Source organism: Sapajus apella, unplaced genomic scaffold (assembly GCF_009761245.1).
Source record: "Sapajus apella isolate SASKATOON/1434 unplaced genomic scaffold, GSC_monkey_1.0 scaffold26, whole genome shotgun sequence".
Lineage (NCBI taxonomy): Eukaryota > Metazoa > Chordata > Mammalia > Primates > Cebidae > Sapajus > Sapajus apella.
The window spans coordinates 11985446-11998740 of record NW_022436966.1 but is presented as its reverse complement, the minus strand read 5'-3'; the positions used below and the strand labels follow the sequence as shown (position 1 = coordinate 11998740).

The 13295-nt window shown below is 39.4% G+C and overlaps 1 protein-coding gene and 1 pseudogene across 1 annotated transcript in view; one reads left to right on the top strand and one right to left on the bottom strand.

Annotated features, from left to right (window-relative positions):
* Positions 1–13295, bottom strand: part of USP34 (ubiquitin specific peptidase 34) — a 220528-nt gene that overhangs the window by 188888 nt on the left and 18345 nt on the right. The window contains 3 exon segments of the mRNA XM_032292024.1: positions 4119–4180; positions 6930–7122; positions 10025–10092. Coding sequence (XP_032147915.1) covers positions 4119–4180; positions 6930–7122; positions 10025–10092 — 323 coding nt within the window.
* Positions 11387–11480, top strand: LOC116560733 (annotated as a pseudogene).

Sequence of the window (13295 nt, the reverse complement as noted above, 5' to 3'; positions counted from 1 at the left end):
AAAAAAAAAAAAAAAAAAAAAAAAAAAAAAAAAAAAAAAAAAAAAAATCAAGTTATCAGGAACACATATGGACCTAACAAAAGAATTCCTGAAATAAATGAAGCAAAAACTGATAACAGAATTGAAAAGAGAAACAGACAATTCAACAATACAGCTAATTCTTGTTACTCTCGTTAGCTATACTCTACAGAGTAACAGCAAACACTCAAATAGCTAATACTGAACCTTTGGTCCTATAGGAAATACATACATCATATACACATAATACACAGATCTTGGATCTGAAAAACCTCTCATACTGGTTGATTCTATTTTCTCTATTTTACAAAAGAGAAAACGGAGTGGCCAAGCACGGTGGCTCACACCTGTAATCCCAGCACACTGCGAGGCTGAGGCGGGTGGACTGCTCCAGGTCAGGAGCTCAAGACCAGCCTGATCAACATGGTGAAACCCTGTCTCTACTAAAAATACAAAAATTTGCTGGGCGTGGTTGCAGGCGCCTATAATCCCAGCCACCCAGGAGGATGAGGCAGGAGAGTTGCTGGAAGCCAAGAGGCAGAGGTTGCAATGAGCCAAGATAAAGCCACTGCACTCCAGCCTAGGCAACAGAGCAAAACTCCATCTCCCCCCCCCCCCCCCAAAAAAAAAAGAAAAGAAAAAAAAGAAGAGAGAGAAAAACCAGGTTCAAAAGTGTTTATATACCTTGCCTGAGGCCAACCCCTATGCCTAAACAAGTGCTAGAGTTGGGATTCAAACCCCATCCAAGTGGCACCAGGGATTCTTACACTCCACCACACTGCCCCTCAACACCTCCATCTCAATATTCCATTATTTGTGAAAAAAGAAAAATATTTTTTTTCCTCTTCCATGGTTTCTGTATTTGTGAATTCATACATTTGCTGCAATTTATTTTTAACTCCAAAATCAATACTTGTGGCATTTTCATAGTCACTCACAGACATGCACATAGCAGTCAAGATTGGAATCTTCCAATATGTACGTTCCCAGCTAAAGTCAAACAAGGTGGCACTCTGTTATCTTGCTTCAGAGTTCATACAGAGATGATCAAATCTGCAAACACTGAGGATCAAATGTATTTGGAAACTTCAATACCTACTCGTTTTTTTCTGAGACAGAGTCTTGCTCTGTTGCCCAGGCTAGAGTGTGGAGTACAGTGGTGCAATCTCAGCTCATTGCAATCACCACCTCCCAGGTTCAAGTGATTCTCCCGCCTCAGACTCCCGAGTAGCTGGGACTACAGGTGCATACCACCAGGCCCAACTAATTTTTTATTTTTAGTAGAGATGGGGTTTCACCATAGTGCCCAGGCTGGTCTTGAACTCCAGACTTCAGGTGATCCACCAACCTCAGCCTCCCAAAGTGCTGGGATTACAGGCATGAGCCACTGAGCCTTGCCTCCCACTTTCAATAACAGAACTAGGCAGAAAATGCAAGAATATAGGAGACAGACAACAACACTGCAAACTAATTTGACCTAAAAGACAACTACAGAACACTCCATACGACAACAGCAGAATGTAGTCTTAAGCACATACAGAACAGTCTGCAGTACCGACCATGTTGGGCCATAAAACATAACCAAGAATGTAATTAAAAACTGGACAATGTTGTGAACAAAGAAAAAGAATAGCAAATAACCACATAAAAACCTACAGAGTCATATTAGTGACGATGCAAATAATAGGTACTGGCTACAAATGGGCAAAAGACATCTTTTTTAAGGGATGGAAATGTTCTAGAATTGGCCTGTGCTGACAGTTGCACAACTCTAAAAATTTATTATAAAATTCATTAACTTGTGTATTTAAAACAAGTGAATTTTACAGGTATAGTGTTTATACATTAATAAAACTGCTTAAAAACACTCAACTCACAGCCACCAACAATATTTATCATATACTTTTTCTCTTTCCTCCAATTTTTTCACACTGTGCATACTCTCCCTTCCCATCTTAATTCTATACCAGTCCTCGATACTTTTACTTTCCTCTCTATTCCCTTAAACCTGTCTTTAAGGCGTATATACCTTACTTTTTATTGAAATTCCTTTTTATTCCCTATTCACTGTTCTCACACAACACCTAGCCTGTGTTATTACCGCAGTGAACATTCCAAACTTTTATCCTTTTTACAGGCGATGGGAGGAGAATAAGTATCAAATTAGCAATTATATAAGGCTCTCTTTAAGCGGTCTTGTGGAGGTAGAGGGGTGAGGGGACACAGAGGTTGACAAGGAAAATCCAGAGGTGAAGATTTGTTTTTCTTTTGTTTTTGAGATAGACTCTCACTCTGCCACCCAGGTTGGACTGCAGTGGCACAATCTCAGTTCACTGCAACCTCTGTCTCCAGGTTTCAGTGATTCTTGTGCCTCAGCTACCAAAATAGCTGAACTCACAGGCATGTGCCCCGACACCCGACTAATTTTTGTTATTTATAATAGAGATGGAATTTCCCCATGTTGACCAGGCTGGTCTTGAACTCCTGGCCTCAAGTGATCTGCCCGCCTGAGTCTCCCAAAGTGCTAGGATATAGGCGTGAGCCACAGAGCGTGGTACAGAGCTGTAGCTTTATAATACATTGAATATGGTCTACATAATGTCTTGATTGTGTGAAAATATGTATATCACTTCTGATATAATCCAGAATTTATAAAGCAATGAAAAATCCTGGGCAACACATTTTAAGGGGACCACTAACAAAGAATATTGCCAGAGATGAATGACTCATATGCTGATAAATCCAAAAACCATACCATTTAAAAAAGAAATGGGAGAATAAGAACTCCTTAGTCTGAAGGGAAAAAGTGTCAACAGACATAGTCTCTAGTTTCCAGTTCAAGAAGACCTAGGTTCAACTGCAATTAGCTCCTTAGAGCAGTAGTACACTAAAGTATGACTCACAGATTTAATTCCCAATTTTCTAACAAAGCTATCCAACTCTGTTCAAGGAGAAGATATTCTATCCTACTGAGATTTTAAAAACTGATTTCTAAACTAGATGAACAATTACACGGAATAAATATATTTCTCAGAACCCAAGAAGTCTAAGCTATAAAAACTACTTTTTTTCATGTATTGGCATCATTAACTTGGTTTTCCCCCATAAAATGTACTGAATAAGGTCTTTTCTTTTTCTACAGCTAGTGTGTGTTATGAGCTGAATGTTTACGCCTCTGTGAAAATTCATATGTTAAAATCTTAACTCCCAATGTGATGTTATTGGAAATGGGGCTTTTGGGAGATAATTAGGTCATGAGGGTGGAGCCTTCATGAATGGGATTAGTGCCCTTATAAAAGCGACCCCAGAGAGCTCTCTGCCTCTTTCCACCATGGAAAATAAAACAAGAAAATGGTAGTCTACAGTCAAAAAGAAAGCCCCCACCAGAACTTGACCATGCTGGCAACAATCTAATCTTGGAATTCCAGCCTCCAGAACTATGGGAAATAAATTTCTGTTGTTTACAAGCCATCCAATCTATGGTACTTTGTTGTAGCAGCCTGGATTAAGACAGCATACTTTCTGAGAGCTATCAGTAACATTCTTTCAGACTGAATTCTCCAGTATAAACAGCATGTTTTCATATATTGTGACAAATAGTACTATATCTTGGAAATGCTTTTTAAAATGGGAAATGTGGACAAACTCAGTGGCTCACGCCTATAATCCCAACACTTTGGGAGGCTGAGGCGAGTGGATGGCTTGAGTCCAAGAGTAAAGACCAGATTGGGCAACGAATGCCTCTACAAAAAAATATAAAAATTAGCCAGGCATGCTGGCATGTGCCTGTAGTCCCAGCTACCCGGGTGGCTGAGGTAGGAGGATCACCTGACCCTGGGAACTTGAGGCTGCAGTGAGCCATGCTCCCACCACTGTACTCCACTCTGGGCAAGAGAGCAAGATCCTGTCTCAAGAAAAAGAGGGACAAAGAGTTATGTTACAGACAGCACAATGTTCTGAAAGGTTGATAGAGACTATACAAATTTTCATGGAGCAAAGAATTTCTAGTAAAAATTTCAAATCCAAAAGTTACAATTTACCATATAAACAGCTGTACATTAAAATGGTATACTTATATATAAATTAATGCTCCTACTTACGTTTCTGTGTCTGATACTAATGATTCATTATTGCACACATCATTGAAGGTATGAAGTTGATTCTATGATTAAAAAAAGAAATTAAGGTTTTTATTTTTTCAAAAATTATCCTTGCATATGTCGGCAAATATTAAGAAACATGGTAAACTGATTGATTTATGTAGATCACAATTAATAACTAGATTAAAACTAGATTAACACTATAAAATATAAGACATTATCAGATACACGCTTCCTAATTAGTAAAAGTATTTGTTATACTAAAATACTAAATAAGGACCAGGCGCAGTGGCTCACACCTATAATCCCAGCACTTTAGGAGGCCAAGGCAGGTGGATTACCTGAGGTCAGGAGTTCAAGACCAGCCTGGCAAACATAGTACAACACATGAGAATCACCTGAACCCAGGAGGTAGAGGTTGTAGTAAGCCAAAATCGCACCAGTGCACTCCAGCCTGGGCAACAGAGTAAAAATTCATCTCAAAAAAAAAAACCTAAATTCATTCCACAAATAATATTTATTCTTTATTACACTGATAAAACAAAGCTGAGTGAGTTAAAAAAAAAAAAACAAAAACAACCATCATCTAATGCAAAAGAGCAGGTAATATGTCATTAAAGACAAAAGTTTCAAGAAAGGCTTCCTAGATAAACCCATTTAAGATTTCATTTCTCTGGGACAATGTCAATAAGTATCTTTTATATTTATGAAACCCAATTCACACATAAGTAAACTCTAGCTATTTCAGATTTTCAGTGTGACTACACTACCAAAAAAACAAACAAACAAACAAAACCACAGCCAGGCGCAGTGGCTCACAACTGTAATCCCAGCACTTTGGGAGGCCGAGGTGGGCAGATCACAAGGTCAGGAGATTGAGACCCTCCTGGCCAACATGGTAAAACTATAAACTATAAACTAAAATTATAAACTGTCTATAGTAAAACTACAAAAATTAGCTGGGGTCGGTGGCAGGCATCTATAGTCCAAGCTACTCGGGAGGCAGGAGAATCACTTGAACCCGGGAGGCAGAGGTTGCAGTGAGCCAAGATCGTACCACTGCACTCTAGCCTGGCTACAGAGATAGACTCTGTCTCAAAAAATAAAAAAATAAAAACAGGCTGGGCGTGGTGGCTCAGGCCTGTAATCCAAGCACTTTGGAGGCCAAGGCGGGTGGATCACCTGAGGTTGGGAGTTCAAGACCAGCCTGACCAATATGGTGAAACCCCGTCTTAAAAAAATATAAAATAAAATTAAAAAAACAAAAACAAAAACAATACAGAAACATAGCTGGGCAAGGTGGCTCACGCCTGTAATTCCAGCACTTTGGGAGGCAGAGGCGGGTGGACCACCTGAGGTCAGAATTTTCAGACCAGCCTGGCCAACAGGGTGAAACCCCGTCTCTACTAAAACTACAAAAACAATCAGCTGGGTGTTGTGGTGTGTGCCTACAGTCTCACCTACTCGCGAGGATGAGGCAGGACAATCGCTTAAAACTGGGAGGCTGAGGTTTCAGTGAGCTGAGATCATGCCACAAAAGAGCAAGGCTCAATCTCAAAAAAAAAAAAAAAAAAAAGTAAAAGAATAAAGCAAATGGGGACTGTAACAAATCAGAAAAGGCATATCCATTCCAAAGGATATAGTTAATTACTTAGTTTGAATAGACTGTTGTTATGCAAGAATACAGACTCAAGGATACCAGGCCTTTGTCCAAACCCCTATCCAAGAGAAGCCAAGAATACAGACTTTTTTTTTTTTTTTTTGAGACAGAGTTTCACTCTTGTTACCCAGGCTGGAGTGCAATGGCGCGATCTCGGCTCACCGCAACCTCTGCCTCCTGGGTTCAGGCAATTCTCCTGCCTCAACCTCCTGAGTAGCTGGAACTACAGGCACGCGCCACCATGCCCAGCTAATTTTTTGTATTTTTAGTAGAGACGGGGTTTCACCATGTTGACCAGGATGGTCTCGATCTCTTGACCTCGTGATCCACCCGCCTCGGCCTCCCAAAGTGCTGGGATTACAGGCTTGAGCCACCGCACCCAGCAAGAATACAGATTTTATGTTATTTTGTCATATTTAAAAATATTATTTAAGATTATTCAAAACAAACATTTAGCAAAATTTGGCCTACAGCCCAATAATCTATGGTTTCTGTCTGAAAAATTAACCAATTGCTTATAAAACCCTCTAGTTATTTTTCTTTCTCAAAACATCTATAAATATAAAAACCTGAATAGTTTAAAAGGAGAAAAACAGCCGGGCGTGGTGGCTCAAGCCTGTAATCCCAGCACTTTGGGAGGCCGAGGCGGGTGGATCACGAGGTCAAAAGATCGAGACCATCCTGGTCAACATGATGAAACCCCATCTCTACTAAAAATACAAAAAATTAGCTGGGCATGGTGGCGCGTGCCTGTAATCCCAGCTACTCAGGAGGCTAAGGCAGTAGAATTGCCTGAACCCAGGAGGCGGAGGTTGTGGTGAGCCGAGATCGCGCCATTGCACTCCAGCCTGGGTAACATGAGTGAAACTCCGACTCAAAAAAAAAAAAAAAAAAAAAAAAAAAAAGGAGAAAAACAAAATGATGGAGTTGGACCCAGAATCAAATGGACCCACAGTATAAATCCAAGCTTCAGACTTCTTCATATTTAAAATATGGGAAACAAAGAAATCATTTGTGAAGAACATACAAAGTAATCCATGTAAAATACTCAGTACAATGCCTAATATGAAGTGCTCCATGGAGGGTAGTATTATTACGATAGACCAGAAAGCAAATAAAAAATGACCAAAAATAAAGCAAATATAGCTTACTGTTATCTGACTCAATCCAGCCAACCTCATAGTCAAAGTGGGTGACATAAAGTACTTAAATGCAAGATCTAGGCTTTCTTTGTCAAAGCATAATGTTGTATCCAATGGTTCTTTCACTGTGCTCCACATTAAGTCAGCCATGTTACGAGCTGCACTCTGTCGTAACTCCTGATCAGAGAGCTTGCATAAATACCTGAAATGATTCAGAAATAGAAAATACATAAAAATTCACAATGCACTGCTAAAGACCACTCAATAATTTAAAAGTACATTGTAAGCATTAGCCTTTTTTTGTGTCTGAAAACCACAAACCTCTGGTTTTCCTCTCAGGCCCTGTCTAACCTCTGGCAGACTCATTCACTGTCCAACCTTTCAACATTAGTGTTTCTCAAGGCCTGTAATGGATTACAAAACGGCCACAAATTCCTCCCATCATTATATGTACAAGTCTTTGCAATGTGACTTTGCTAATCCTCTCATCAAAAGGTGTCATCTATTTCTACACCCTTAAAGCTGGGCCTTGTAATATAACTTGCTTTGGCCAATGAGATATTAATAGACACGACATAAGGAGAAGCTTCAAAAGCCTCTGAGCTTGCCTTCTCTTACTGGGATCTTTATTACCACTAAAACAAGAAACCTAGGTTAGCCTGTTGGATCAAAGAGAAGTACCTGATGCTCCAAATGACATGAAGCCAACTGTAAGACATATATAAGATTCCCCCTCAGCCGGGCACAGTGGCTCACACCTGTAATTCCAGAACTTTGGAAGGCCAAGGCAAGTGGATCACAAGGTCAGGAGTTCGAGAGCAGCCTGACCAACATAGTGAAACCCCCGTCTCTAGTAAAAATATAAAAATTAGCCAGGCGCAGTGGTGGGTACCTGCAATCCCAGCTACTCAGGAGGCTGAGGCAGGAGAATTGCTTGAACCCAGGAGGCGGAGGTTGCAGTGAGCTGAGATCACGCCACTGCACTCTAGCCTGGGTGACAACTCATCTCCAAAAAACAAACAAACAAACAAAAGATTCCCCCTCACCCCACAAGACCAATCAGCATAACAATCACAGAATGTGTGAACAACACTAACCCAGACCATCCAGTTTCAGCCAAGTCAACAGAGATCAACAAAACTGCCTAACCAACCTGAGAACTGTGAGAAACAGTAAATGGCTATTGTTTTTATTTTTCCTTTTTTATGAAACGAGGTCTTGCTTTGTCACTCACAGTGGAGTGCAATGGCTCAATCAGAGCTCACCACATCCTTGAATTTCTGGGCTCAAGTGATCCTCCTACCTCAGCCTCTCTGGTAGCTGGGACTACAGAAGTGTGCCACCACACCCAGCTATTTTTTTTCCCCTGCACAGAGATGGAGTCTCGCTATGTTGCCCAAGCTGTTCTTGAACACCTGGGCTCAAATGATTCTCCCACCTCCCAATACCAAAGTGCTGAGGTTAGAGGCATGAGCCACTATGCCTGGCCAGCTATTGTTTTTAAGCCACTAAGTTTTGACAGATGTTTTCTTACACAGCAAAACCAACTGATACAGAGTTCTATTTTAGGCTCACCTCTATTCTTTTCCTGTATGCTCTCCTCAGGTGGCTTAATTAACTCCCGTGGTTTTTACATACCATCTTTATACTCACAACTCTTAAATTAATGAAACTGTTCTACAAGTCCATACTCCCAATTTGTCAGGGCCACTTAAATGTCCCACAGGCATCTCAATGTCTTGTCTTTAAGTTTTCCCAGATTTTCACATCTCAGTGATCAGATCCACAGTACAAATACGAAATGGATGGGGAGTGCTGAATATCACCCACACTACTACAATTTTTTTACGCCCTATAATGACCAGTCTTATTGATTTTACTTTCACTTACATTTATCCAATTTTCAAGATAATCATTAACAATCCCACCATAAGTAATCATCATTTTCTTTCCAGGACTAATACATTAACCTTTTAATTGGTCTCCTCCTAGCTTCTATTCTGGCCACCCTATATTTATGATCTACTTAAAGGCCAAAAGGAAATCATGAAACAGTGGCTAAAAAGCCTTCAATAGAGTCCCACTGAAAAAATTAAATCTATCCTCCTTACAGTGGCCTACAAGGTCCTGAATAATCTGTTCCTGCTTATCCCTCCAACCTCATAATTATATCCCCTTACACATTATTCTCCACACCAATCTGCTTCTAGTTTCTTGTGCCTTACGTTACCTTCAAAGCCTATACTCACATGTTCCTTCTACATCTTTCTGATAATCACTTGAATAGCTGACTCATGTCCTTCAAATATCACCTTTCAGAAAGGCCCCATACTCCCTCTGTATCACACTAACTTACTCACACAGCATTCATCACTATCCGACTCTTTGCCTGACATTGTCTCCCAAAAGTTGAGCAGTACTGTGAAAAAGGGAGACACTCAAACCTCTGCAAATGAATGAATGTGAAAAAAAAGTATAATACTCTCATAAATGTCAAGAAATAAACTACGCAGAATCTTGATAGTTCCTACTCTAATTCTAATCAATACAACCCTTTCTCCATCTTCTTAGGCTTCCTTTTTAGGTTGAGACTTATGATATTCAAATGTCACCTCCCATTGAATGAGACCTTCCTTTCCCCATATTTAAACTGTAACCCACCATCTAGAACTCTCAATCCACCTTTGCTGCTATTTATCCTATAATACTTATCAATTTCTGATGTAGAAGAATGTATCATTTACTTCTTTTGTAAACAGACTGAACAAGAGCAGAGATTTCTGCAATGTTTTCTTCTTTGCTATATCCTCAGTACCTAGAACCTAACACTTACTACGAATTTGACTAAAAATACAGTGAAATAACCATTATTAATCTCTTTTTACACACTCATGTAGAAAAATGTCCAACATAACTTGGTAAAAATTAAACATTAAATATAAAATCCATATATGTGCATTAAGAATACTATATGCCGAACTGTTACTTGAAATTTTCTCTAGAGGTTATGACTACAGGCGACTTACAAACAATATAACTCTGTATTACAAATTGTTTAGACATTATTACATTGATAATTGGGAAGAGAGATTTGATTAACTTACCTAATAACATAGGTCCTAAAAGGTATAATGTGCTGCATGACAGCAGGGATATGTAGCCATATTCTAATCTATATAAGAAACATAAAAACAACATTAATGTCTAATGAATATGTAGAATACATATGTCTTTCACTAAACTAATTAAAAACAAGAGCACTGGCTGGGAGCAGTGCCTCACACCTGCAATCCCATTTCTTTGAGAGGCCAAGGTGGGCAGATCACAAGGTCAGGAGTTCAAAGACCAGCCTGGCCAGCATACTGAAACCTTGTCTCTACTAAAAATACAAAAATTAGCCGGGCATGATGGCACATGCCTGTAGTCCCAGCTACTCAGGAGGATGAGGCAAGAGAATTGCTTGAACCCAGGAGGCAGAGGTTGTGGTGAGCCCAGATCGTGCCACTGAATCCAGCCTGGGCAACAGTGCAAGACTCTGTCACAAATTAAAAACAAAAAAAGCCGGGCGTGGTGGCTCACACCTGTAATCCCAGAACTTTGGGAAGCTGTGGCAAGCAGAACATAAGGCCAGAAGTTTGAGACCAGCCTAACCAACATGGTGAAACCCAGTCTCTACTAAAAATACAAAACTTAGCTGGGCATGGTGGCATGCGCCTGTAATCTCACCTACTCAGGAGGCTGAGGCAGAGGTTTCAGTGAACTGAGATCACGCCACTGCACTCCAGGCAAGGGCAACAGAGCGAGACTCCTTCTCAAAAAAAAAAAAAAAAAAAAGGCAGTATTTTTCTGCCTCTAAAATTACACATATTATAAATTATGAAAAGAGTATACTACAAAAGAGAATTACACATGTATCAGGAAATTTAACCTACATATATCTTATTTTACATAATCTATCTGAAAAATGAAACTTAGCTTCTTCCTGAAAAGAAAAAAAACATCTTTCAAAGTACTTTCTTACTAAATAATTCTCTATATCTCTTTGTGTTACCAGTATCATCCCCACATACAAGGCACTGTATTCGTTTTTTAATAAACCATATTCATTTTTAACTAATCATCTCAGCACTTGTTCCTAAAAAATTTCAAATTACCCATGATTTCTTATGACTTCAATATCCATCTGAAGTAAATATATTTTACAGTCACACACTGATTATATTATCAACAAGTATTTACTGGAATAAGCTCTTACTGTAACTATTAGAACTCAACTGAATTATAAGTTACATTTCCTTTTTTTCTACACAATATTCCAACATATTTATATATCAAAGATGAAGCCATTATAATAGTTTTATTTTCAAAAACATTAAGAATAAAAATCTTAACCAAACAAATCAAACAAAAAACTCTGATACTGAACCTTGACACAGGCAGCAGATATAAATTAAAAAAGAATTTGGGTGCTCGCTTCAGCAGCACATATACTAAAATTGGAACGATACAGGAAAGATTAGCATGGACCCTTTAATATAATTAAAAAAAAAAAAAATTGGACAGGCACAGTGGCTCACACCTATAATCCAGCACTCTGGGAGACCAAAGCAGGTAGATCACTTGAGGTCAGAAGTTCAAGACCAGCCTGGTCAACACTGCCAAAATTCCATCTCTACAAAAATAATACAAAAATAAGCCGGGCATGGTGACACATGCCTGTAGTCCCAGAACATTGGGAGGTTGAGATGAGAGAATAGCTTGAATCCAGGAGGTGGAGGTTTCAGTGAGCCAAGATCCTGTCACTATACTTCTACCCGGAACAGAGCGAGACCTTGACTCAAAACAAATAAAAAACCAAACAATTAAAAAAAAAATTGGGAATACAGAATGTAGGGAGTCACTCTAATCAAATAAAAGATATCAATAAAAATCCTGAAGTAAATATGTTAATGGTAAAATGTTAACAACTTTGCCTTCTGAAACTAGGAACAGGACAAGGAAGCCTTAATTCTACTTAAGCTGAAGGACCTAGATAGTACAATACGGTAAGAAACTAAATAAAAGGCAAAGAACTAGAAAGGAAAAATTAAAAATGATACTACTCTGACATAATGTAATTGTATAACTAGAAAACCCAAAAGAAATTTCAGATAAACACTGAAATTAAATAGTTTAACAAAACTGCTGCTTAGAAAGTTAATATAAATATACATACACCTACACACACACACACACACACACACACACACACACACACAGTTCCCTATATATTTTTTTCTTACACACCAGGAACAAATAATTTAAAAAAAAAAAAAAAGTTTTAAAAAAGATTCCCTTAACAACAATATCAAAACTAACATGGGTCTAGGAGTAACCTAACAACATACACACCTCTACATAAAAAGCTGGAAAATAATCAATTAAAGAACGTGTAAATAAGGAGATATTTCCAATCTTTATTGTGAAGATAACAGTTCTCCCCAAGTTCATCTATAGATTCAGTGTAATGCAAAAACGTTTATGTGTAGAACTAAACTGATTCAAAGCACAAAGGTCTGAGAAGAGCCACAACTAGAAATACAACAAGGAGAGGCCAGGTGCAGTGGCTCAGGCCTGTAATCCCAGCACTCTGGGAGGCCAAGGTGGGGGGATCACCTGAGATCAGGAGTTCAAAACCAACCTGGCCAACATTGTGAAACTCTGTCTCTACTGCAAATACAAAAAAATGAGCCAGGCACGGTGGCAAGCACCTGTAATCCCACTTACGCTGGATGCTGAGGCACGATAATCGCTTGAGCCCAGGAGGCAGAGGTTGCAGTAAGCTGAGATTGCGCCACTGCACTCCAGCCTAGGTGACCAGAGTGAGACCGTCTCAGAAAAGAAAAGAGAAAAGAGAAAAAAAGAGAAAAACAAAGAGGTAGCACTTGCTTTCCCAGGTAGCAAGACTTTTTTTCTGTATCTTGTTTGTCATGTTGGTCAGGCTGGTCTTGAACTCCCGACCTCAGGTGATTTGCCTGCCTCAACCTCCTAAAGTGCTGGGATTACAGGTGTGAGCCACCATGCCCAGCCAGCAAGACTTCTTATAGAGATTCAGATATTAAGGAAGTGGGCAAAACAGCACAAAATTAAGCAAACAGAATAATGTACTATGCCAGAGAGCCCACACCCATGTACATAAACACATCCAATTTTGCTCGGTGTAGCCACCTGCATGAGTCACCTGTAACCAACAGTTTTGGAAGCTGAGATGGAAGGATTGCTTCAGGCCAGAAGTTCAAGACTAACCTGAGCAACAAAAGTGGTACTACAGAACAAAGAAGAAATGACTATCTGTGACAGTGTTAGGAACACTGACTATCTGTGTGAAAATGAAAA